The following is a 27,040-nucleotide window of genomic DNA, read 5'->3' as shown; positions in this document are numbered from 1 at the left end:
GGAGATGCTAAACGCGATTGTTAATTAACAGTCTATTATCATGAGACCGGCAGTCTTTTAAATGACAATAACTGTCTGACAAAATTTCATGACCGCAACAGCCCTAGTTGCGCCCCGTTTTGCCCTGAAAACAGCCTCAATTCGTCGGGGCATGGACTACAAGGTGTCGAAAGCGTACCACAGGGATGCTGGGCCATGTTAATTCCAATGCTTCCTACAGTTGGCTGGATGTCCTTTGGGTGGTGTACCATTCTTGATACACACGGGAAACTGTTGAGCGTGAAAAACCCAGCAGCATTGCAGTTCTTGACACACTCAAACCGGTGCACCTGGCACCTACTACCATACCCTGTTCAAAGGCACTTAAATATTTTGTCTTGCCCATTTACCCTCTGAATGGCACACATGCACAAGCCATGTCTCAATTGTCTCAAGGCTTTAAAATCCTTCTTTAATCTGTCTCCTCCCCTTCATCTACACTGATGGAAGTGGATTTAACATGCAACATCAATAAAGGATCATAGCTTTCACCTGGATTCACCTGATCAGTCTATTTCATGGAAAGAGCAGGTGTTCCTAATGATTGGTACACTCTGTGTATATTTCCACATTATGAGGTTGGAATAATACTGTTAAATTATGATAATGCCCTTTTAGTGTAAGAGCTGTCTGAAAAGACAGACTGAAATTTTTGCAGGTTTTGGTGGGATGGAGTTTTGGCCTGCCTGATGGACCAATAACACCAAGTTTTCAGTTTTCCCCTCCCCACTCAGACCATTCCCAGACAGTCATAACAAAATTCTTGCTTGAGAAATTGCTCTCGTGAAGAAGCAATTTTTGTTTCTTCTTGACCATTTTAATTGAAAACAATCACAGTAAGGTACTTAATTGTTACCCAGAAATGATTTGATATTGACATAAAATCGGCTGCGTTGGACCTTTCACATTGGATTTTTTTTTTCAACTGTTGCACACAACAATCTTCCATCCTACCTGTCACAAGGGGATTTATGGATGATTTAAGATGAAATCGTCAAACCTGTTACTTGATTTGACACTTAATATGCACTACAGTATTTAAATTTTTTACTTAAACTCTTGAGATGGGGAAACATGTATTTTATTAACCCTTTGACACAAACGAGCACATGGGTGTGATCATTCTACAGTGGTCCCTGGAGCGTATGCTCAAACCGGTGTGATTTGAACACTTCATTAGAACATCTAGTTCAAGACCTATTTGTCAGTTCCCTTGCTCTGTTCCCCGCTGCTGCAGTGATTGTCTTTTGTTTGTGTTACCTGTTTGCTGACGCTGTTCCGGTCTCGTTCCATGTCTGTTATTTATTAAATGTTTTACTCCCCGTACCAGCTTCGTCTCTCTAGCGTCATCCCATGTGGCAGCCACTCAGCAAGGAAGAACCCATTGCTCCAAAACCACCATAAAAAAGCCAGACTACGGTTTGCAACTGCACATGGGGACAAAGATCGTACTTTTTGGAGAAATGTCCTCTGGTCTGATGAAACATAAATAGAACTGTTTGGCCATAATGACCATCGTTATGTTTGGAGGAAAAAGAGGGAGGCTTGCAAGCCAAAGAACACTATCCCAAACGTGAAGCACAGGGGTGGCAGCATCATGTTGTGGGGGTGCTTTGCTGCAGGAGGGACTGGTGCACTTTACAAAATAGATGGCATCATGAGGAAGGAAAATTATATGGATATATTGAAGGAACATCTCAAGACATCAGTCAGGAGGTTAAAGCTTGGTCGGAAAATGGGTCTTCCAAATGGACAATGACCCCAAGCATACTTCCATAGTTGTGGCAAAATGGCTAAGGACAACAAAGTCAAGGCATTGGAGTGGCCATCACAAAGCCCTGACCTCAATCCTATAGATATTTATGGGCAGAACTGAAAAAGCATGTGCAAGCAAGGAGGCCTTCAAACCTGACTCAGTTACACCAGCTCTATCAGGAGGAATGGGCCAAAATTCACCAGACTTATTGTGGGAAGCTTGTCGAAGGCTACCTGATACGTTTGACCCAAGTTAAACAATTTAAAGGCAATGCTACCAAATACTAATTGAATCTATGTAAACTTCTGACCCACTGGGAATGTGACGAAAGAAATAAAAGCAGAAATAAATAATTCTCTCCACTATTATTCAGACATTTTCACATTCTTAAAATAAAGTGGTGATCCTAACTGACCTAAGACAGTGAATTTTACTAGGATTACATGTCAGGAATTGTGAAAAACTGAGTTTAAATGTATTTGGCTAAGGTGTATGTAAACTTCCGACTTCAACTGTGCGTACATACTGTATACGCCTACAGTAGAAACGACATCACGATATTCAGAAAATAAGGAACTTACTTTGATAGGAACGCACACGTCTAAAGTTATTATTTGTAAGGAAAACAAAAAGGAGGGCAATGCGAGCGCCAGCCAGAAATGTTTCTAATTCGTGCTTGACTGCGCAACTGTCTGCAGACTTGATCTGCGCAAACATTGGTGAAGTGCGTGGGCTCTCCTCGGAGAGAGAAGTTTCGCAACGCTGAAATGGGCAACTTCTATGTGAATTAATGAGGAGGCAGAACACACCTTAAGTCAAACTCTTGTTAGAAAATACAACTTGTTAGAAAATAATTAGAAATGTACAGGTTGAAACATAGCTTATAGATAATTAGCAGGAAGCGCGTGTTAACTGTACTGTTGCGTAATAATCCCATTTTGGAGTAGAGTGCATTCTGACATCACGTACATATATTTGGAACTCGCATATGAAAAGGTTAACAGACGGTCTAGCACGATTTTTCCTATTTGTCTGCCTCTTTAGTCCAGGGTGCATTGTATGGTGCCGTTGCCAGAGATATTATAGAAAGGAGGTAGGAATCCAACGAATGAAGGAACGTATAACACCCAACCCAGCAGACTGTCGACCAATCGCGTTCACGATTCCAAAGCTATATGATATTACAGATAGCAAGTTAATTATCTCACATCTCGGAAAAGATTTGTAATGTTGTACTTCTTGTTGACAAAATGTGTGCTAACGTTGGATTTTTGAGCTAGCTCCCAATAGACTCCCATTCCCTCCTTGAAAGCGAGCACTCCTTGTCCCAGAATCGCCCAGAATGCACCACGTGACCCACTAACGTAGCATGGGCAACATTTCCCATCTCCTCCAAAGTATATCTGCAATTGCAAATGTTAGGCACATCGATCTGCTGGTTGAACATGGTGAGATTGTAGACTCCTAAATTGATAGTGCAGTTTGTTTAGGCGATTTTACAACTAGTTAGCTGCTTTACATGCTGATATTGTCTTTGTTATTGTGTGTAGCTACGTTTGCTAGCTAGCTGGCCAGCCAGCCCATAGTGAGAACATTGCATTGTGGATTTTTTGTCGACTTGAGCTGCAACAGATTTCCACAACAATTTCCATGTTGCTACCAACCTTATTATATCCATAAAATGTTTGTTTTTTCATAAAAAATATTATTCTCACATATTAGTGCTATTTAACACTGTAAATTAAAGGAATGATTGGTTTTTCCTAACAGGGGGCAGGATCTTATCCCGGTATTGGGATTCATTGTCATGTGACCATGGCGGGGAATTCAAAACTGCAAGAGTAATCATTTCAAATAATCAAATAATCAACTATTTTCCTCCATTTGAAAGATATATCTCCTAAATCTAACCACGCTGTCCGAATTTCAGAGGCTTTACGGAGAATGCATAAAGTTAGGTTATGTGAGGAGAGTACATTGACAATAGCTGCGTGTAATGTTTAGCCAATTCAAAGAAGGGCATCAACAGACAGAAAACTACCTAGAATTATGCACTTACCTTTGACAATCTGCATCAGATGACACTCATAGGACATTATGTTAGACAATACATGCATTTTTAGTTCCATCAAGTTCATATTTATATCCAAAAACAGCATTTACAGTCGCGGTGAAATTCAGAATTTTTTTCGGCTCGAATGCTCCCAGTGAATCCAGCATTACAAATCACGGAATTACTATTCGAAAACATTGGTAAATTATAATATTGTCATTCAAAGAATAATATATTATCATCTCGTAATTGCTACCGAATGGCCAGATCTCAAAATAACTTTACTGGGAAATCACATTTTGCTATAAACTGGGTACTATGCTAACAACATAAGCTAAGCTATAAGCTAAGCTAAGCTAAGCTAAGCTATACCGTTAGCATTAGCATCATCTAATATCGATAATAACATTCTAAATATCCCCTTACCTTTGATTATCTCCATCAGAAGGCGCTGCCAGCGATCCCAGGTCCAGAACAAATGTGGTTTCTTTTGACAAAGTTCATAATTTATGTCCAAATAGTTAGCGTTCAGTAGGCTCCCACAAAATGAGGTGGGCAGTGTAAAGTCACGCCGAAAAGCTAAAAAAAACCTAGTAAATAATCTATTTATGTTTGTTCAAACATGTCAAACGTTGTTTAGCATTAATCTTTTGGTCCATTTTTAACGTGAAACATCAGTAAACATCAGTAATATTTTCACACAACCTATCAAGTGTCTAGAATAAACGATTATGACAAAGACACTCTTCTCAGATTCATGCGCAGGCGCAAAAAATGAAGTGATGACGTGTCAACTTGTAAGCATTCTAATTCGGTCTGTATTCATGACAGATGCTTCCAACAACTTTCTAAAGATCGTTGACATCTAGTGGAAGCAGTAGGAGTTGTGAACTGAATCCTTTCTCACTGTGGTATCTATAAAACAATGACACTAAATAGTACAGTCACAAAATTCTCATTTTTTTAAATCTATTTTTCACAGGTTTTTGCCTGCAATATGAGTTTTGTTATACTTACAGACACCATTCAAACTGTTTTAGAAAATTCAGAGTGTTCTCTATCCAAATCTGGTAATAATATGCATATCCTAGCTTCTGAGTTGGTGTAGGTGGCAGTTAAAAATGGGCACATATTTTTTCCAAAATTCTCAATACTGCCCCCGTAGCCCGTAGAGGTTAAGCACATTTTTACTCGTGAAATTATTTATGGGGTATTGTGTTTAGGCCAATGACAAACAAATCTCAATTTTATCAATTTTAAATCCCGTCTGTAACACAATGAAATGTGGAAAAAGTCAAGGGGTGTGAATACTTTCTGAAGGCACTGTATGGGTTATGCATATTTATAATGAAATTGCAATTTTTGTTCCCGCTAATAAAACTACTACTACTCTACAAGGGAGCAGGGCAGGTTCAAAGGATACCACACAAGGTAGTACTTATTTGACTCCATTAGTATTGTTTTACAGAGCCAATTGAAGAATGTAGCTGCACAAGCACAATTGAGTATAACAACATACATGAAAGTAGTACCTCACGTGTCTGCAATTATAAAGTAAAACACACAGAATACATTATGCTCCATACATACTGTACATAGTGTGCTACAGTAGAAACAACATAACACAATATACAGAAACTATAACAATAACGTAATAAGCCACTTACAGTACCAGTCAAAAGTTTGGACACACCTACTCATTCAAGGGTTTTTCTTTATTTGTACTATTTTCTACATTGTAGAATAATAGTGAAGACATGTAAACTATGAAATAACACATGGAATCATGTACAGCAGTTCTTCCTTTAAAAGTTTTGAGCTTATGTTGCGGCCGTTAGTGGTAGATGGTGGCATTCTGTCATTGCACCACACTATCACAAGGGGGAGTTAGAACGCTGATCTATCGGTAGTCTAAACTGTGGCACAAATTGACTATCTTTTAGTAAATGAATGGAGGTGTTTTCAGTCTGAGCCTCTCTTCTCTGGCACTAGAGTCCTACATCAAGCAACAACAAAAAAAACTGTTGGTGGTCCTGGAGTTAAGAGAGAACTTGGGTAAATACGATGGGGGAATTACACTTCACATATGGACTGACGATTTTCCAAAAATAGGCACGGTGGGCTTTTGATTTCTCAGCCTCTAAAAACAGAAATAAATAATTCTAAATAACAAACTGGCTTTATTTACAAATTAGTAAGAATGTCTCACCCCATATTCAAGAATTGTCATAATTATTGCCGTGTTGAATTGACCAAACTGCAGCAGGAATGTGGATACTCATCTTTTTAATATTTTAGAGCAAAGTATACACAGAAAACAATTAACACGAACGACTCCAGACAGGCTAACAGGCTACTTACAAAATCATAGCAGTGTTAACACAACTACCCACAAACAACAAGACCAAACATACCCTAATATATTGGACTCCCAATCAAAGGCAACTAGAAAACACCTGCCTTCAATTGAGAGTCCATATCCCAATTAACTAACATAGAAACAGAACAGATAGAAAACCCATAGAAACACAAACATAGAAAAGAAACCCAAAACACCAGAATACATAAACTAACTACCCTCTGCCACGTCCTGACCAAACTACAATAACAAATAATCCTCTATACTGGTCAGGACGTGACAAGAATGGGCTTTTTCCATTTATTCAGATTACAACCTCTTACTTTCGGTTATTTGAAAATGAAATCATTTCCAAAATGTCGTTATTTTTTAAACAAGCCATAGAAAGTTGGTTGCAATTTCAGTTTAATCCACCACAAAAAAACAGAACAAATAATACAACAAATAGTACTACTATTGATACTAATGGATTTTTTAAAAATCAATTGGAACCTTTATCAACTGGACAGGGGGAAACGTAAGGAACTTGTCTATCGGCCCTGCATTAAAGACCAAAATTGGTAAAAGAAAATTGTGAGAAAAAATATATATTTACCAGTTTCATTTAAAGACCAAAAAATTTACAACTGTGCCATATAGATTGCAAAATAGTTGGGAAGAGATTTTTGATGTACCGATTCCATGGCACATGGTTTATGAATTGACACACAATTTTCTGTTTATTATAACCTAATGCAGTCCTAAAACCTATGGATTTAACCTTAATGATTATATTGAAGATAGAAACCGCCTCTTAAGGAGTTCCGAGAGCCGATCTGTTATCCATCTATTATTATTATTATTAACCCTGCATTATAATTATTATAATTATTGTGCACGACTTCACTATTACTTCAGTATTACAACTAAACTGTTGTTATACAAAAGTTGTTAGGATTATTTTGCTCTTACTGTAGTACTGTAGCCAACTTCCGACCAGTCACGTTGTACAGCACCTGAGCGGTGCAACGGTCTAAGACACTGCAAACTGTGTTGCTACAGATGCTGGTTTGATACCCATGCCGGCCTCGACTGGGAGACCTATGAGATGACTGTAGCTATTTGGTTTCTCTCCCTCTAAAAACAGAAATAAATAATTCTTAATAAGAAAGTGGCTTTATTTACAAATTAGTTACAATGTCTCACCCCATGTTCAAGAATGGCCTTTTTCTCTCTCATTTTACGTTATTTGAAAATTAAATCATCTCCAAAATATTTTTCTTTTTTGAAACAAAGCGATTATTATTATTATTAATTTAGAATTATTGAAAAGCCCCTTTTTTAGAGGGAGAGAAACCAAATAGCTACAGTCATCTCATAGGTCTCCCAGTCGAGGCCGGCACGGGTATCAAACCAGCATCTGTAGCAACACAGTTTGCAGTGTCTTAGACCGTTGCACCGCTCAGGTGCTGTACAACGTGACTGGTCGGAAGTTGGCTACAGTACTACAGGACATCCAAGGGGCTTTTCAATAATTCTAAATTAATAATAATAATAATCGCTTTGTTTAAAAAAATATACACTGCTCAAAAAAATAAAGGGAACACTTAAACAACACAATGTAACTCCAAGTCAATCACACTTCTGTGAAATCAAACTGTCCACTTAGGAAGCAACACTGATTGACAATAAATTTCACATGCTGTTGTGCAAATGGAATAGACAACAGGTGGAAATTATAGGCAATTAGCAAGACACCCCCAATAAAGGAGTGGTTCTGCAGGTGGGGACCACAGACCACTTCTCAGTTCCTATGCTTCCTGGCTGATGTTTTGGTCACTTTTGAATGCTGGCGGTGCTTTCACTCTAGTGGTAGCATGAGACGGAGTCTACAACCCACACAAGTGGCTCAGGTAGTGCAGCTTTTCCAGGATGGCACATCAATGCGAGCTGTGGCAAGAAGGTTTGCTGTGTCTGTCAGCGTAGTGTCCAGAGCATGGAGGCGCTACCAGGAGACAGGCCAGTACATCAGGAGACGTGGAGGAGGCCGTAGGAGGGCAACAACCCAGCAGCAGGACCGCTACCTCCGCCTTTGTGCAAGGAGGAGCAGGAGAAGCACTGCCAGAGCCCTGCAAAATGACCTCCAGCAGGCCACAAATGTGCATGTGTCTGCTCAAACAGTCAGAAACAGACTCCATGAGGGTGGTATGAGGGCCCGACGTCCACAGGTGGGGGTTGTGCTTACAGCCCAACACCGTGCAGGACGTTTGGCATTTGCCAGAGAACACCAAGATTGGCAAAATCACCACTGGCGCCCTGTGCTCTTCACAGATGAAAGCAGGTTCACACTGAGCACGTGACAGACGTGACAGAGTCTGGAGGCGCCGTGGAGAACGTTCTGCTGCCTGCAACATCCTCCAGCATGACCGGTTTGGCGGTGGGTCAGTCATGGTGTGGGGTGGCATTTCTTTGGGGGGCCGCACAGCCCTCCATGTGCTCGCCAGAGGTAGCCTGACTGCCATTAGGTACCGAGATGAGATCCTCAGACCCCTTGTGAGATCATATGCTGGTGCGGTTGGCCCTGGGTTCCTCCTATTGCAAGACAATGCTAGACCTCATGTGGCTGGAGTGTGTCAGCAGTTCCTGCAAGAGGAAGGCATTGATGCTATGGACTGGCCCGCCCGTTCCCCAGACCTGAATCCAATTGAGCACATCTGGGACATCATGTCTCGCTCCATCCACCAATGCCACGTTGCACCACAGACTGTCCAGGAGTTGGTGGATGCTTTAGTCCAGGTCTGGGAGGAGATCCCTCAGGAGACCATGCGCCACCTCATCAGGAGCATGCCCAGGCGTTGTAGGGAGGTCATACAGGCACGTGGAGGCCACACACACTACTGAGTCTCATTTTGACTTGTTTTAAGGACATTACATCAAAGTTGGATCAGCCTGTAGTGTGGTTTTCCACTTTAATTTTGAGTGTGACTCCAAATCCAGACCTCCATGGGTTGATAAATTGGATTTCCATTGATTATTTTTATGTGATTTTGTTGTCAGCACATTCAACTATGTAAAGAAAAAAGTATTTAATAAGATTATTTCTTTCATTCAGATCTAGAATGTGTTGTTTAAGTGTTCCCTTTATTTTTTTGAGCAGTATATATATTTTGGATATCTCACAGATATATTATCAACCCTGTTATTAGCAGGATAATATATATTGGTCATATTGGTCATGGCTCCCGAGTGGCGCACAATGGGATTACCTCGCAGTTCTCCAGCTGTATCCACTGAAAGAGTGCAAGGTTCAAGGCACAAGGGCAGGGGGCATGGGATGGGCCGCACAGAAGACGGACCTAGCCCATGTGGGATGGGGGGTGGACCCCCACCCTGCCACACTGGGTAGCACAGAACATCACATTAAGGGGCATTGCACTAATAATGTCACTGACTAGGGAAACGTTCCCGCTGTTCTTAGTGCCAGTCTGCACATTCAAATTAAAACAATGTTACTAATAATGGCATCTTTATGCTTTCATTAATACAATTATGATAAAAAGACTCTTTCAAAAGAGGATCCATAACGAATTACTATGGGAATAAAAATCACTGAATTACAGAAATATTGGAACAAACTTATCTAATGAAGGTATACAAAATGTTGCTTACTGGAAAATACTCTTTCAAACACACACGGTCATGTTGTACAGCGCCATTATAGCTATTAGCAGGTAGCTGGACAATTGACTTGCCTAGAAGGAGGGTAGGGGGAGAATTCTATCGTCAAATATATTTCTAAGTTAGGTTGGCTGTATCACAACTGTCCGTGATTGGTTGCAATTTCAGTTTAATCCACCAGAAAAGACAAAACAAATAATACCACAAAAAGTATTATTTTGTATCACATCCGACCGTGATTGGGAGTTCCATAGGGCGGCGCACAATTGGCCCAGCGTTTCTCTCCCTCTAAAAACAGAAATAAATGTTTTGGCCTTTACAAATATTATTTTGGCCTATATTCAGATTACAATCGCTCACTTTTTTAAATGAAATAACCTCCAAAATATTGTTATATATAATCAAGTTGATGGCACAGTCATATAGCCTCGGCACCTACATAAAGCTGAGTGACTCACTCATTCATGGATTTGGATGAAAATAAATAAGTACCAACATTGTTTCTGATAGTCTTTAATAAAGAAATGCTTTGGTTATCCTGACCTGGACACTATGTACAGTATTATAATAGCCCATTATGGGCTATTAGCAGGACAATATACCTTTACCAACACCTCTCTCTATTTTGATACTTTGTGGATGGGGCCTCCTCAGTGGCACAGCTGTCTAAGTCACCGCATCGCAATGCAAAATGCGTTGCTACAGATACCCATGCCGGCCGCCACCAGGAGACCCATGAGGCGGCTTCTGGTTTTAATTTAGAATCCTCCATTCCTCTATATGTAATTATTGGCGGAGAGTCACATCATAGTTTTTGATATACTGTAGGCCTAACATAGGCGACATGAGTCTCACTAGTGTTGAGTAATGTGCTGTTAAAAGTGGTGTAGATGTTGTTTATTTAAAGAGCATGTTGAAGTTAGAAGCAATAGGATTTGAAGCAATAAACTACAACTTTTTTAGCACCATTTTGCGCTGCTCTGAGACAAGCATGTAAAATCTGATTTTTTTTTGACTGAATCTCCGTTTGGCTATTGGTTAGACTACAATTATGGTGTAGAAATATTATGCTTTTAGTGTAACCTTTATTTGACTAGGCAAGTCAGTTAAGAACAAATTCTTATTTACAAGGACAGGTTGCTCCTTCCTCCCCGTCGGGGAATTGAACCCCGGTCTCCCGCATGCCCGCACAACATGGGGATTCTTTAGCTAAATAGCCAAGTACTGTAACCTACTGCCGACCGTCACATTGTACAGTGCCGTATTTTCAGTTAGCAAAATTGATTAAAATCAGTCCCCATATACTATGCTCTTACAAAAAAGGTTTTAAATTCTCTAGTACAGCCACTATTGAAGCCTATCAAATACTTCTCAAAGATGCCCTTTGGTGGTCAAACTAGCATTACTGGTACCAGTGGCCCACACTTAAATAACGTGCCATAGAATTCTGCGGCACCATGCATGATGCGCCTAAGTACGCTGCAACTTTTAAAAGGACAAACCACTGTAGGCCTTTATGCCAATAAGTAAGTTATGCTAAAACAGCTACAGTAACAGATGCATTTTCGTTTTCTTGGAATAGAAACACGTTGTACAGTGCCATATCTTCCTAACGGAAACCCTTAGGCCTATAGTACATCGGCTACAGTAAGAAATGCATTTTCGTTTTTGGAATAGAAAAACCATAATATTCCACCGGTCTAATGTCCATTGCTCGTGTTTCTTGGCCCAGGCAAGTCTTTTCTTCTTATTGGTGTACTTTAGTAGTGGTTTCTTTGCGGCAATTAGACCATGAAGGCCTGATTCAAACAGTCACCTCTGAACAGTTGATGTTGAGATGTGTGTGTTACTTGAACTCTGTGAAGCATTTATTTGGGCTGCAATTTCGGAGGCTGGGAACTATTGAACTTATCCTCTGCAGCAGAGGTAACTCTGGATCCTGTGGTGGTCCTCATGAGAGCCAGTTTCATCATAGTGCTTGATGGTTTTGTGACTGCACTTGAAGAAACTTTCAAATTTTCCGTATTGACTGTCTTAAAGTAATGCTAAACTGTCGTTTCTATTTGCTTATTTGAGCTGTTCTTGCCATAATATGGACTTGGTCTTTTACCAAATAGGGCTATCTTCTGTATACCACCCCTACCTTGTCACAACACAACTGATTGGCTCAAACGCATAAGAAATTCCACAAATTAACTTTTAACAAGGCACACCTGTTAATTGAAATGCATTACAGGTGACTACCTCATATTTAGATTTTTGACACTTTTTTGGTCACTTCATGATTCCATGTGTGTTATTTCATAGTTTTGATGTCTTCACTATTATTTTACAATGTAGAAAATAGTAAACATTTTGAAAAACCCTTGAATGAGTAGGTGTGTCCACACTTTTGACTGGTACTGTACTTTGATAGTAACAAACACATGTCCAAAGTAATAATTAGTAAGGAAAACAACAATGAAGGCAATGCAAATGCCAGCTGGAAAATGCACCAGGGGGAAAACGTTTGGGCAGGTTCGGTTCTGACTGGAGATGCGCAAATGTCTCGATTCTTAAACTGGGGAAACACTGGGAGAGTGCTTGGACTTTCATCGAAGAGAGTAGTTTGTCCGGCTCGTCTAGCTGATCCTCACCTCATATTAGCCTAGCATGCCTAGCCTGACAAGCACAACTGGTGCTCCAACAAATGAGGCCTAATTAGACAAAATAAAAATTGAGTCGTTTGAACAAGATTATTAGGGATGTGCATCTATCTGTTTCAAGACGATTCATTACGTACAGTATCTAGATACATGGGCTCTGACACAATACAGGTACGATATGTTTTAGTTTGAAAAGCTTGCAATGTAGCCTATGATTTTTGACCGCCCACTTTGGTTCTGAAATCACCATCACCCACTGAATTCCCACTGTAATTTTTGCACTGTAATTTTTGCAGAGGATGTGTTTGAGCTTATAATATATCAATATTTATCATTTACAAATGAGATATGACATAGCCAATGAATACATAGCACAACTTTGGATTTCACCCCCATCTCAAAAGTCAAATGGTTTTGACCGTTTAGAAGTTTTTATGAAGTGATCTTCTCCTCTCCCTACGGCCATGCAGTTTACCTCGCAAAAGTGATTCCTGTCCTCGTTAAGACATTATCAACTTACCCTGTGTATCTAACAATTACCATATGCTGTACACTGATTGTTTAAAGCAAAACTACCAAAACTATTGCTGATGCTGAACCATGAACAATCAAAATAAAATCTATTGTAAGCCCCGTTCAGCAGCTATAGCCAGATGAGAGTTCTGTCTATGGTAGCTTAATTTTATTCCGGTAAAACACCATTTTCAACAGTGCATAGATAACAATAATCTAGCAAATGACATATGTTGTCACTCAACTAATAAAGCCTAATATTACGCAAGCCATTTTAGCATTTGAATGCTAAAGGTGCCAGATGTGCAAGATCAGGAACAGGCTGCCTACCTCGCGTTGGTCAGCGCATGAAGCTGAGCACAGTGCGCAAAGCTGGGCGCAATGTGCAGTTTGACTAGGCTACTGATATTGCCTGGGGTTGTTCGGCATGCTAAATGACTTGTAGATCGATGACTGTCAACACAGTTACATGCAGTTCAATGAAGCAGAGGATGCATCAGTTGTCACAAAAGATGAGGTATTTTCGGAAAGTAGAAATAATGTAATATGAGCAAAACATTTTTGTGAACTGGCGATTCGTAACCTTTGAATAGATTTTTTGGACCTGCTACAATTGGATTGGTTTGGGGTCCGCGGCCCAATGCACTTGCATCTTTAACATTTGAATCGGGGACCGATGCGTATCGGTGAATTGTTACATCCCTAATAATGAGCTGTTCAAAAGACTTAGTATCCTGTTTGAATGAGTTAGTATCTCGTTTGAACGACTAAGTAAAAGTTAAAAAAAATTGTAGTATAAATGTTTTCTTTTTTTACTAAGTTGCTCAAATGAGACACTAAGTCATTCGTAAAAGATCATTCCAACAATCTACTTTTTTTTTTTTTTTTTTGCCTTGGACTTTAGGGCTTCCATAGACAGAATATTAAAATAAGATAAAATAAAAAGTTACACTATTCAAAAGGCACCTACATAGTGGAATGACCCATGTGCAAATGTCTCTGATGCCCCATCCATCCCTGTGACTAAGGGAGAAAAGAGAGGAGAGAAGGAGTGATCTGGACAATGGTAATAAAACTGTAGGGTGTTAAGACATATCACAATCACACTGTGCTCTAAGTCTAATTCACTTCTGTACTTACTTTACTCAGTCAAGCTCTGCAAGGAGCACCATCTGTCTGACACCGAGTTTACAAACAGTCTGAGCCTGAGCCTGGGTGTAACCCATGATTAACTACACCCTGCAAAGAAGAGACAAGTTGCAGCAGCATTCCCTACATACATGTCCCCCCCCCCCTGTGTTTTTCTGTCTCTGACTGTGCTCTTTGAAGTGTGTACATGAAAACTGTCAGAGGCAGCCAAATGGTTCAGTGAGGAGGGGGATGAGTTTGTTTTAGAGAAGGATCCCATACACAGGAAATGGGGGTCCAGATAATGAGTTCCAGTTGGACGTAAGGCTAATGGTAGGAGGGCTGTTGCTGCATTGATTAGTCTAAAGAAATAAGGAGAGAGAAGAGAGAGAGAGAGAGAGAGAGAGAGAGAGAGAGAGAGATGTGTATGTCTTTAATGGTGCTCCCTCTCATCTTAAGCCACAGTCTTGTTCAGTTCAGGCTTGCGTTGTGACTTTAAGTTAATAAGAGAGAAAAAGGGAGGGAGTGACCATCGAGGAAAGAGCGAGCAAGAGAGGAAAAGAGAGAAAGGGCGATACCGTTGAGGAGAGCAAGGGAATAAGAGAGCGAGGGGAAAATAGAGAGAAAGAGAGTTGAGAGTTGGCATGGTCTGTGTCTCGGCTGACAGAGCCTGTTGCTCTCTTTGGGCTGTCTGGGTCCTCAGTCTCAGTCACAGCAGATGCTGAGGTGACTGGCTGCTGAAGCAGACGTCTCTCTCCCGCTCTCTCTCTTTCTCTTTCTCACTCTCTATTTCTATTTCTCTCTCGCTCTCTCTCGGCGGGAAGATTTGGACGGTTGTCTCACCACGTCAAGGAGGGGAGTGAGGAGGGGAGTTGTGAGGCTGCAGTCTGCAGCCTGACTCAGGAAGCTGGATCTGGGTAATAAAACCTATCACAACGCAGCGGAGCACCGAGCAGCACATAGAGGGCCAGCTAGAGCCTCTCCTCTCCGGGCTGCAGCTCTCTAGAGCACCACAGCACTAGTCACTCCAGGATAAGCCTCTCAAGAACCCAAAAGAATCTCAGGCAGCAATGGGCCGACAACATGGAAAGTGATATTGACTTTTATAAGCATTTCACTTGGCTTAAAAAGGTGAGTGCATGTGCCTCGTATGTTGGCTGTTTTTCTCTGACTTGAGAGGTATGTTTCTTGAGAAGGTTTTCTCAGTGCCTAGGTTTTTGCAAACTGTAAGAATGAACTGCCCCTAACATGAGAATGGACCATATCCGCATGAGATCAGTATTCCCATGAGATGTTGCAGTCCTGTCTGGTAAGAGTTTTTCCTGATGCATTTCTACTAGTTTGAATGTGAGTCTAGTTGCGTATCCTGGTGAGCTCATGTGTTGTGTTCGCTGGAAACGTGTTATCAGATGAGAGGCATTACAGCACAAACCAGCTGATGTGTGTTTTGCAAACAGAGCCTTGGCACTGTTGTTCCTCTGTCTCCATGATGCTATCTTGTGATTATATGATATCACAGCACTCTGCTGTGTAATCAAAAATGCCATGAAATTGCCATTGACGAAGACTTGAGAAGGTGGGTTTTGTTAGGTGGGTTTTCCCCAAGTAGACATACCAGGGTTTGAAATTAAATGTAAAGGTAGGACATGTTTTCACAGGCTTGGTGTGACAGTCAACAGGAGAGTTCATTTAGTGGCTTGTACAAGACAGGTCATGGTTGTTGTGAGTTATTAGGTAGTGGAATGGTGACTAGGAGTTGTGTCAAGAATGCAGAGCACGTCAAGAGGTGGAACCACTTGACCGCAGCCTAAGTGGGCATCATGCAGCCAAAATAAACCACTCATAACATTATTTTATAGAAAGAAAGGAGTAGTACCTACAATAACTGTGCTGACTGTCCACCGTAAAACTCAAGTGCAACAGAAACATTTGTTAAGGCCATTAAAAGCAGGCGGTGCCCCTCTTGCTAATTGTACTGTACACAGTCGTCATGCATTCTCAGACAGTGGGATAATATTTTGCTCACTTTGGATTTGTCCTTCACTCTTCCGCCAACAATATGTCTTCAAGAGGCATCAAACAGCCATGTAGCTCATGGCATAAGAGAGGGGTTAAGGGAAATTCCATTGTGGCTTGGCCTAGCCTGAGAAAGATGCCTCTATAGTTTCCATAGCAAATGTTTTGAGCTCGCTCTCTGTAAAATGTACTACAGCTCTAGGTGCTCTGTTTAAAGAGAGCTGGGTTATATTCATCAGTGCACATTGTAGTAAAAGGCTTTCCAACAAAACACAAAAATGAGGGTTTCTTATTGGACAAGTTCAAGTAGCCCCTCCCTGTTTCAGTTTATTTTCTTTTGTTTGGTGCCTACCCACTGGGCACACGCTGGTTGAACCAACATGGAATAGACATCGAATTGACGCCTGTGCCCAGTGGGTATTGTACACAACCCTTTTCTCTGTAACATGGGTCACATCCCCTAAGAGGAGAGGAAGTGGTCATTTGTCTGTGTGGCAGACAACGGGCTGGCTCTCCTCTGCTTTGGCTTGTGTTTACAGTCAGTATCATGACTAATCACTGCTTAAGAACTCCATATGGACTTTGTCAGGATTCAGGAAGTGATGTAACCAAGCCCTTTGATCTCGTGGACATCTAGCAGCACAGCAGGAACCTGGGTATAGCTTTTGCTTTGGTGCATTGTTTTATGTAACCATGTTCAACATCAATCATGGGGTACCTGACAAAGTAAGTATTAAGTTAAGATGTAAAGAAATATTAAGTATTAAGAAGCATTAAGTTAAGTGCACTCACATACACACGCCTCTCCTCTCAATCAAATTCAATCAATCAATCATATTTATTTTATAAAGCCCTTTTTAACACCCAAATAGCAAGCAATGCAGATGTAGAAGCACAGTGGCTAGGAAAAACTCCATAGAAAGACAGGAACGTAGGATGAAACCTAGAGAGGAATCAGGCTTCGAGGGGTGGCCAGTCCTCTTCTGGCTGTGCTGGGTGGATATTATAAGAGTACGGCCATTTAGACCAGGTTGTTCTTCAAGATTTTCATAGATGACCAGCAGGCTCAAATAATAACCACAGTGGTTATAGAGGGTGCAACACCCACTAGCTCTTGAGAGGTGCAGCGGTCTAAGGCACTGCATCTCAGTGCTGGAGGCGTCATTACAGACCCTGGTTCGATTCCAGGCTGTATCACAACCGGCCGTGATTGGGAGTCCCATAGGGTGGCGCACAATTGGCCCAACGTCGTCCGGGTTAGGGTTTGGCCGGGGTAGGCCGTCATTGTAAATAAGAATTTGTTCTAAACTGTCTACATTTGAGTCTCAGAGAGGTCATGTGATAATGGACAGTGAGTGAGTGGGTATGGAAACGCTGTACCTCCTAGAAAGTCAGTTGTGAAACTGCCTTCTGAGTGGACTGCCCTTTCGGATGACCTCAGAGAAACTGCTCCATATATATGTGTGCTGTCAGTGCGATCTGAAGCAGTGGCCCCATACCAGCTATTTAAGACAGGATTATCTGAAGCCGTGCAGTGAGACAAAACCCAGCTCAGCGCTGCTCACAAGTCACAGCATGTTACTTTTTCCTGCTGTGACAGACCTTATGACAGGTCCCCAAGATGATCACATGGTGCTGTGGGTTTTCAGAGAGAGAGAGAGAGAGAAGCTCAGCTCGCAGGCTTAAGTCAAGAGCATGATGTTAGCCCTAGTATGAAGTCAAGGGTCTTTGTGCCGATGTAGTGGTTGGTTGAGAAAGTGTCCTAATGCTCCACGTCAGCTGACTGAGGCCAGGGAGAGAGGAAAAACTGCATTCCTCTGTAGAGGGGGATCTCACTGGTCTTAAAGGTCTGAGGTTTCACGCAACACACTATATCTAGTTAGTATAAATTAGGTGTCTTCTTTTATGCAAATCAGTGAAAACACTATTATATCCTTGTTTCTGATGTTAGGGGTCAAAGGGTGTGTTTTTGTATGTTAATGCCACATGGTCACATTTCAACATTGTTGTGATGTTGAACGTGTTAAGATTCTCAGCCGAGCTTAAATTTGGCTGTCAACACAGGTCTCCTATTCTTTTCTTCAACCAGCTAGCTCATATCAGAAACTTTGTTTGAAATGGAGCAGTCCTCCAGCATGCTGTTGGCCAGGCCTTTGGCTGCAGCCTTCAATACTGTATCTGACACTGAATGCAGATTAGACAACAGTGCAGTAGAAACAGTGTGTACCCATACCGGGAGTCGAACCTGGGACGCCTGAGTGAAGACCAGGAATCCTAACCGCTAGACCATATGGGAAGATGTTGCTAAACACAATACTTGTCTTATTTCTTCTCCTTTATTGGGTCAGTGCGGATGAATCATTGAATGGTTGATACTAAATTGTTTAGCCTGTTCAGTGACAGTCTTCAACCTTTCTCCTCCTCTCCTTCCCCCTCTCCACCTCTCTGACTCCTCTTTGCCATGTGTGTTGTTGCAGGTTAACCTCTGCTCCCCGGTGAACAATGAGAGCTATCAGGAGCGGCTGGTTCGCTTAGAGGGGGACAAAGAGTCTCTGGTGCTCCAGGTAAGGTGCTCCTGTCATCTGTCGCCCCACCATCATCCTTGCAGGATTATAGTTTAGCTTTTAGAGAGATAGAATGAAGGGGGAGCACAGAGCGAAACAGGGAGAGAGAGAGAGAGAGAGAGAGAGAGGGAGGCCCTGACAGTAAATCTCAGTGAGACAAAAATAATGGTGTTTCAACTAAGTTCCAGTTTCCAGGACCACAAATATGAATTCCATCTAGACACTGTTGCCCTAGAGCACACAAAAAACTATACCTTCCTCGGCTTAAACATCAGCACTACAGGTAACTTTCACAAAGCTGTGATCGATCTGAGAGACAAGGCAAAAAGGGCCTTCTACACCATCAAAAGGAACATAAAATTTGACATCCCAATTAGGATCTGCCTAAAAATACTTGAATCTGTTATAGAACCCATTGCCCTTCATGGTTGTAAGGTCTGGGGTCCGCTCACCAACCAAGAATTCACAAAATGGGACAAACACGAAATTGAGACTGCATGCAGAATTCTGCAAAAACGTCCTCCTTGTACAACGTAAAACACAAAATAATGCATGCATATCAGATTTTGGCCGATATCTGCTAATGATCAAAATCCAGAAAAGAGACGTTAAATTCTACAACCACATAAAAGGAAGCGATTTCCAAACCTTCAATGACAAAGCCAACAGCTACAGATAGATTAACCTAGAAAAGAGTCCCCTAAGCAAGCTGTTCCTGGGGCTCTGTTCACAAACACAACCAAACCCCACAGAGCCCCAGGACAGCAACAGGAACATAATTAGACCCAACCAAATCATGAGAAAACAAAAATATAATTATTTGACACATTGAAAAGAATTAACCAAAAAAAACAGAGCAAACTGGATGCTATTTGGCCCTAAACAGAGAGTACACAGTGGCAGAATACCTGACCACTCTGACTGACCCAAAATGAAGGAAAGCTTTGACTATGTACAGACTCAGTGAGCATAGCCTTGCTATTGAGAGAGGCCGCAATAAGCAGACCTGGTTCTCACACTGCCCACTAAATGAGGTGGAAGCTGAGCTGCACTTCCTAACCTCCTGCCAAATGTATGTCCATATTAGAGACACAGTGAAGAACAAAAAACTATTTAAATACAACCTATATTTATGTTTATTTATTTTCCCTTTTGTACACTGTATATAGCCATACTATGATTTTTGAAATGTCTTCCTTTGAAACTTTTGTGAGAGTAATGTTTACAATACATTTTTGTATTGTTTATTTCACTTTAGTTTATTATCTATTTCACTTGCTTTGGCAATGTATACATATGTTTCCCAATAAAGCCCTTTTAATTTAATTTAATTTAATTGAGAGAGCCCCTTCTCAGGGGTCACCAGGGTCACGTCAGGTGAGTGTAAAGGCATTAGGGGGGACAGAGACATGTGACACCTCTGTCCACTGGCCCAAGTGACCTCACGGCTTTGCTGTTAAATTGAGAGAGGAATGGCAGTATATCACAGAGATGTTAGAATGTCCAGGGCAGGCTAGCGGGGCTGGGAGCTGGTTGTGTGTAGCAGAGAAGCTCAGTCAAACAGAACGCCCCTAGTACATTTCATGTCTGGATAATGCCTCTCGTATTTGGTAATACTGTAAACATCAGGCTCAAGTGATTTGTCAGGACGCTCCATGCCTTTTTACATCTGTGTAATTGGCAGTTAATACATCTGTCATCTAGTCTACACATTGCATATTTATATTTCCCCTCTTCCTCCTCAGCCTCTGTCATGTCTTATCTAGCTCAACGTGTGCTGCTTAAAACTAGCTTTATCTCAGCCTTGTGCCACAGTAGCGCTTTCTTTCGCACATGCCAGCACATTCCTCAAGCCCCTCTAACAAACGCTGCTGATTGGCCAACGGGCTTGTGCCTGTTGACTGGAAACATTATTGGGTGGAGCAGGTAAAAGGGAGGTGCTTGCTTTCCCTTTCACCTGCTTTATTGTGGGCTGGCCAGAGTTGTGGGCTCAGTTTACTCAGCTCCGTTTTTGCAGTTCAGTGAACCATGGCAAGCGTAGGTTACCTTTTATGATATTTCACATTGGCTGTTGACATAGAGTTCCAATGAGGAATGAAGTGAAACTACCTGTGTGTTGTCAGAGGAATTAGCAGCATTAGCATACGGGTTGCTCCAGTCCTGACCTGGAGAGAGGAGGTATTTGTCAACGTGAGTGACTGAGTAAGGTGTCCTGTGTGTGGGTTGGCTTTGTGTGCTATAGGTGAGCGTGCTCACAGACCAAGTGGAGGCCCAGGGAGAGAAGATCCGAGACCTGGAGAGCTCTCTGGAGGAGCACTACCACAAACTCAACTCCACTGAGGAAATGCTACAGCAGGTAAGAGACATACTACATTATCACTACTCTATCACTGCTCAGCTTAGAGAGCTAACTGCTGTTGTTAACCTCAACTTGTTTCCTACATAAACATAGTCTTGTTTTAGTCCTAGATCAATTGACTGTATTTTGTAAATGTGTGATTAGAGCAAAGTTAAAGATTACAAGGTTGCTCAGTAACAAATAGAATGAACAGCCTGTTCTTTTTCTGTTTCTTTTAGTGAGAAGTAAGTGTGTGGTAAATTAGTAACAGGAAATGTGGTTTTCATTCATAAACATCCTACTAACATAAAATACTGTTGCTTGTGAGTGACCAGGGCTGGGTGTAAGGGGTGGCAAAGCCAGGCATGGACACCCCAGATAGAATTTGTGCCCCCACCAAATGGTATATGAATTACCCTGCCAGGTTTTGCTAATATTGAACTGCCAGTTGCACTGACTTGGACAGAGGGTATTTGAAGTGTTAACTCTTTATCTGATGAGGGGTGAGTGAGGGGGGATGTAATATTTTATACTTAAAATCCCAAAATGCATTCTGATTGGGCACCTAGCCATGCAATATCATAAGGTACCACCTTCCTTAAATTGTTTAGGAAGCTCACAGACAGGGATTTTTTTCTCTCACTTTTGCAGACAGCTACAGTTAATAATAGGCTAGCTAGTAGCTAGTAGCTTTGTTATGTTTTGGTAGCAGCGCACTGAATAATTGTAGCTAGTTGGCTAAGCTTTGATCAGCATGGATATCCGAAACTGTCTGGGCACTGCCAAGAGCAAAATAATTGAGGACCACCATGTAGAAAGCCATGCCAAGCTCAACGAACAGCCTGCAGGACCGACCACCGAGGTTGAGGAGCCTAGCAGCAAATGTAATACACGCCCATCCCCCACACCACCTGCTGACCAACAAGATCGAGAAGAGCCAGGGCCTAGCGCCAGCAGCAAGAGGGCAACATCACAACAAGCACCTGCACCTCCGTTACCCCAGCCACTAGACCTGACGACCTGTTGAATCTAACCGAAACTGTCACGTTCTGAATCTTCAAATTCCCTGTCATAAAGGAGCCAAGGCGCAGCGTGCCGGTAATTCCACATCTTTATTGAGGGAAACCGAAACCAAAAACAATGAACAGGTACGCAGCAAGAAACGTAACGCACTTTGCCATACACACACAGAAATAACAATAACCCACAAACACAGGTGGGGAACAGGCTGCCTAAGTATGATTCCTAATCAGAGACAACGATAGACAGCTGCCTCTGATTAGGAACCATACTCGGCCCAACAAAAAAATACAAAAACAACATAGACATACAACACATAGAATGCCCACCCCATGTCACACCCTGACCTAATCAAACAGAGAAAAATTACTCTCTCAGGTCAGGGCGTGACAGTACCCCCCCCCCCCCCAAAGGTGCGGACTCCCGGGCCGCAAACCTGAACCTATAGGGGAGGGTCTGGGTGGGCATCTACTCATGGTGGCGGCTTTGGTTCGGGGTGTAGCCCCACCGCCCGCTGATCCCCCCGCTTCTGTGTCGCCGGAGGAACCAGACCGTGGATCAGCGCCGGAGGCTCTGAACTGCCGACCGCCGCTGAAGACTCTGGGCTGCAGGCCGCCGCTGAAGACTCTGGGCTGAAGGCCGCCGCTGAAGACTCTGGGCTGCAGGCCGCCGCTGAAGACTCTGGGCTGCGGACCGTCGCTGAAGACTCGGGGCTGCGGACCGTCGCTGAAGACTCGGGGCTGCGGACCGTCGCTGAAGACTCGGGGCTGCGGACCGTCGCTGAAGACTCCGGGCTGAGGAGCGTCGCTGGAGGCTCCGGGCTGAGGGGCGTCGCTGGAGGCTCCGGGCTGAGGGGCGTCGCTGGAGGCTCCGGGCTGAGGGGCGTCGCTGGAGGCTCCGGGCTGAGGGGCGTCGCTGGAGGCTCCGGGCTGAGGGGCGTCGCTGGAGGCTCCGGGCTGAGGGGCATCGCTGGAGGCTCCGGGCTGAGGGGCATCGCTGGAAGCTCCGGACTGAGGAGCGTAGCTGGAGGCTCCGGACTGAGGAGCGTCGCTGGAGGCTCCGGGCTGAGGAGCGTCGCTGGAGGCTCCGGACTGGGGAGCGTCTCTGTAGGTTCCGAACTGGGGTCCTTCGCTGCAGGCTCCGTGCCATGGATCATCACTACTGGTTCCGCGCCATGGATCATCACTGGAGGCTTTGTGCCATGGATCATCACTGGAGGCTCCGGGCCATGGATTATCACTGGAGGCTTCGTGCCATGGATCACACAGAAAATATTGCGCACCTGGAGAAGTGGTGGCTTAGTTACGCTCATTGCATAGTGTCACACATTCGACAGCATTGCAGCCTATAGATATAATTATTGAAGTTTAAGCTATGAATCTTTGATAGCCTAGTGGTGCTCATCCTGTCGAGCTGGCATGTTCGTGTTGGTATGTGCAAAGCATGTGTAGGCCTATGGCAGCTACGGCTGCATTTCCGATACACTTGTATGGCGCATATCTTTGTGCTATTATATAAGATGGTTGTTGATGTGCACGGGTACATTTCAGATAAATGTTTGTACATTTAAACAGTAGTAGGACCAATCTTGTTTTAAAGCATTACTACTCGTGAGACCCATGGATTTAAAATGCACCCTCAAGCATGTCATCCTGGAGTAACTCACCTCGATTGCACCAAGTTTGTCACTCAGAAGATGGAGGGAAACAAAGTTTACTTCCTTTCGGTCTTACAAGGTGACTTCCTATGGCTTACTGACTCCATGGTGTTATAAGAGCAGAGATATTTCTGGGAGTGGGCTCTACTAAAAACAGACAGCGTAGTCTTTCTGAATTTAAAACAGCACATAAAAATGTTGGGAAAAAATGTAACTCTGAAAATGTCCGCTCAAAAGAAATCAGCCAAGACCTCAGAAAAAAATTATAGACCTCCACAAGTCTGGTTCATCCTTGGGAGCAATTTCCAAACGCCTGAAGGTAACACGTTCATCTGTACAAACAATAGTACGCAAGTATAAACACCATGGGACAATACAGCCGTCATATAGCTCAGGAAGGAGACGCATTTTGTCTCCTAGAGATGAACGTATTTTGGTGTGAAAAGTGCAAATCAATCCCAGAACAACAGCAAAGGACCTTGTGAAGATGCTGGAGGAAACAGGTACAAAAGTATCTATATCGACAGTAAAACGAGTCCTATATTGACATAACCTGAAAGGCCGCTCAGCAAGGAAGAAGCCACTGCTCTAAAACCGCCATAAAAAAGCCAGACTACTGTTTGCAACTGCACATGGGGACAAAGATCGTACTTTTTGGAGAAATGTCCTCTGGTCTAATGAAACAAAAATAGAACTGTTTGGCCATAATGACCATCGTTATGTTTGGAGGAAAAAGGGGGAGGCTTGCAAGCCAAAGAACAACATCCCAACCGTGAAGCACGGGGGGTAGCAGCATCATGTTGTGGGGGTGCTTTGCTGCAGGAGGGACTGGTGCACTTCACAAAATAGATGGCATCATGAGGCAGGAAATGATGTGGCTATATTGAAGCAACATCTCAAGACATTAGTCAGGAGGTTAAAGCTTAGTCGCAAATGGGTCTTCCAAATGGACAATGACCCCAAGCATACTTCCAAAGTTGTGGCAAAATGGCTTAAGGATAACAAAGTCAAGGTATTAGAGTGGCCATCACAAAGCCCTGACCTCATTCCTATAGAAAATGTGTGGGCAGAACTGAAAAAACATGTGCTAGCAAGGAGGCCTACAAACCTGACTCTGTCAGGAGGAATGGGCCAAAATTCACCCAACTTATTGTGGGAAGCTTGTGGAAGTCTACCCAAAACGTTTGACCCAAGTTAAACAATTTAAAGGCAATGCTACCAAATACTAATTGAGTGTATGTAAACTTCTGATCCACTGGGAATGTGATGAAAGAAATAAAAGCTGAAATAAATCATTCTCTCTACTATTATTCTGACATTTCACATTCTTAAAATAAAGTGGTGATCCTAACTGACCTAAGACAGGGAATTTTTACTAGGATTAAATGTCAGGAATTGTGAAAAACAGAGTTTAAATGTATTTGGCTAAGGTGTATGTAAACTTCCTGCTTCAACTTTAGCTGTGTGTACCACAGTGCCAAACAGGCTTTGGATTGTCAAAAGTGGAGAGGTCTTGTCGCTGCCTTATGTGCCAGTAGGACGTAAGTAAGTAAGCCATGTTTGTTGTGGAGGTAGGGAGGGGGGCAGGGTGAGAGTTGTCCAGTTTGTGCTCTTACTGTCAGAGACAGGGGTGAGGGGGTGTGAGCGGAGAGGAGCCATTGAGCAGTGTCTGCTGATGCCTCTTATTAGGCTGTGTGTGCATGCCAAACATTGCCACACAAAGCTACCCAATTTAGGAATCAAAAAGCCCTCTGTTTGGGCTTTTCAACTGCTCCTTTGTCTAATCTGTGATTTTGTCTCATCCAGCCGGTTTGCTCCCCATAAATGGCAATGGTAAAAAGTGCATTTGTTGTTTATCAGTTTAATTGACCTCAAATGCCAAGCAGATTTTTTATTTTTTTATTTGTTTGCCTTTGTACATAAGCACAGGTCTAGGGGAAAACCTTTTTTTCCAACTCACGTGGTCATACAGAATATACAATAAATGCTTATTTCTGTTTATATAGCAGCCACTGGTGTCTACTGTCTACAGTGCTCTGTGGTGTGACTGGTATCTCTTAGCAGGTCCCTTGTGTTTGACCTCTATTGATAACCAGACACTGTCTATCTTCACAGTGTTTGGCTCCATTGAAGTTTTTAATGAGATCTGTTTAAACAATGTGTGTGGTGTGATTAGGGAAGGTCAATGGCAAGGTTGATCTTTGTCACTGCTGTTCTGAGCCTGAAATGGAGATAGCTCTTTTCTGAGTCTCAAGAGAATGCTTATCAGTATCTGCTGCCAGTTCCAGTAAAAGGTAATGGATGAGTGTGTTGGGCAGATTATTTCATCAATAGACTCATCAGACCTATACTTACTCAGAGCGAGTGTGCGAAGCTGTCATCAAGGCGAAGGGTGGCTACTTTGAAGAATCTCAACTATAACATATAGTTTGATTTGTTTAACACTTGTTTGGTTACTACATGATTCCATATGTGTTATTTCATAGTTTTGATGTCTTCACTATTATTCTACAATAGAAAATAGTCCAAATAAAGAAATGAGTAGGTGTGTCCAGACTTTTGACTGGTAATGTATGTAAATGTGGTATATCAGTTTTTAAAATAAAAAAATATGATTTTGCTTTGTCATTATTGGGTATTGTGTGTCGATTGATTAGGGGGAAAAAACGATTTAATCAATTTTAGAATAAGGCTGTAACCTAACAAAATGTGGAAAAAGTCAAGGGGTTTGAATACTTTCCGACGCCACTGTATTAAAGCAAAAATGCCAGAGAACCCGGGAGTTATCGTGTGACAACTCCCGACAAGGCCCAGCATACAGCCCTTGGAGGGAGTTGTCACACGATAACTCCAGGATTGGGTTTGAGGGCATTATTGCTTCTCTAAAACAGTTGCCAACATATTTATAAAAATTTGAATGCATTTTTTTTGTAAAACATTATTTTAACTACGGATGCACAATATCGAACATATCGGAATCGGCTGATATTAGCTAAAAATGGCAACATCGGTATCGGCCCGATGTCTAGTTTAACGCCGATGTGCAAAACCGATGTCAAAGCTGACGTGCATACCTATATAACGTGGGTACATGACGTAATGACGCCAAGTAAAGTTTTGCGCTGGGAAAATGAAGTGTATAGGCTTTTTTTCCCAAGGGAGATGAAGTTGAGTTTCCTGCCTGGGCTGCGTGAGAGTGGATTATGACATTACCATGCCATTGTATTTTGCTGGAGTTGTTGTCCCACAACTCCCGCATAAACAACTCCCGCATATCAACCAATTAGCATCCAGG

At 42.4% G+C, this 27,040-nt stretch overlaps 1 protein-coding gene across 2 annotated transcripts in view; it reads left to right on the top strand.

Annotated features, from left to right (window-relative positions):
• Positions 1-27,040, top strand: part of LOC115152265 (liprin-beta-2) — a 105,203-nt gene that overhangs the window by 31,611 nt on the left and 46,552 nt on the right. For both annotated transcript variants that reach the window (XR_003867450.1, XM_029696954.1), the window contains 2 exons: positions 18,644-18,730; positions 20,973-21,086. Coding sequence is in view for 1 of the 2 variants with exons in the window: in XM_029696954.1 (XP_029552814.1) it covers positions 18,644-18,730; positions 20,973-21,086 (201 nt within the window). In the remaining variant the exon portion in view is untranslated. The remainder of the gene's footprint in view (positions 1-18,643; positions 18,731-20,972; positions 21,087-27,040) is intronic.

This window comes from Salmo trutta, chromosome 17 (assembly GCF_901001165.1).
Source record: "Salmo trutta chromosome 17, fSalTru1.1, whole genome shotgun sequence".
NCBI lineage: Eukaryota > Metazoa > Chordata > Actinopteri > Salmoniformes > Salmonidae > Salmo > Salmo trutta.
Note: the sequence above shows the minus strand (reverse complement) of the source record. Positions and strands in the feature narration are given on the sequence as shown.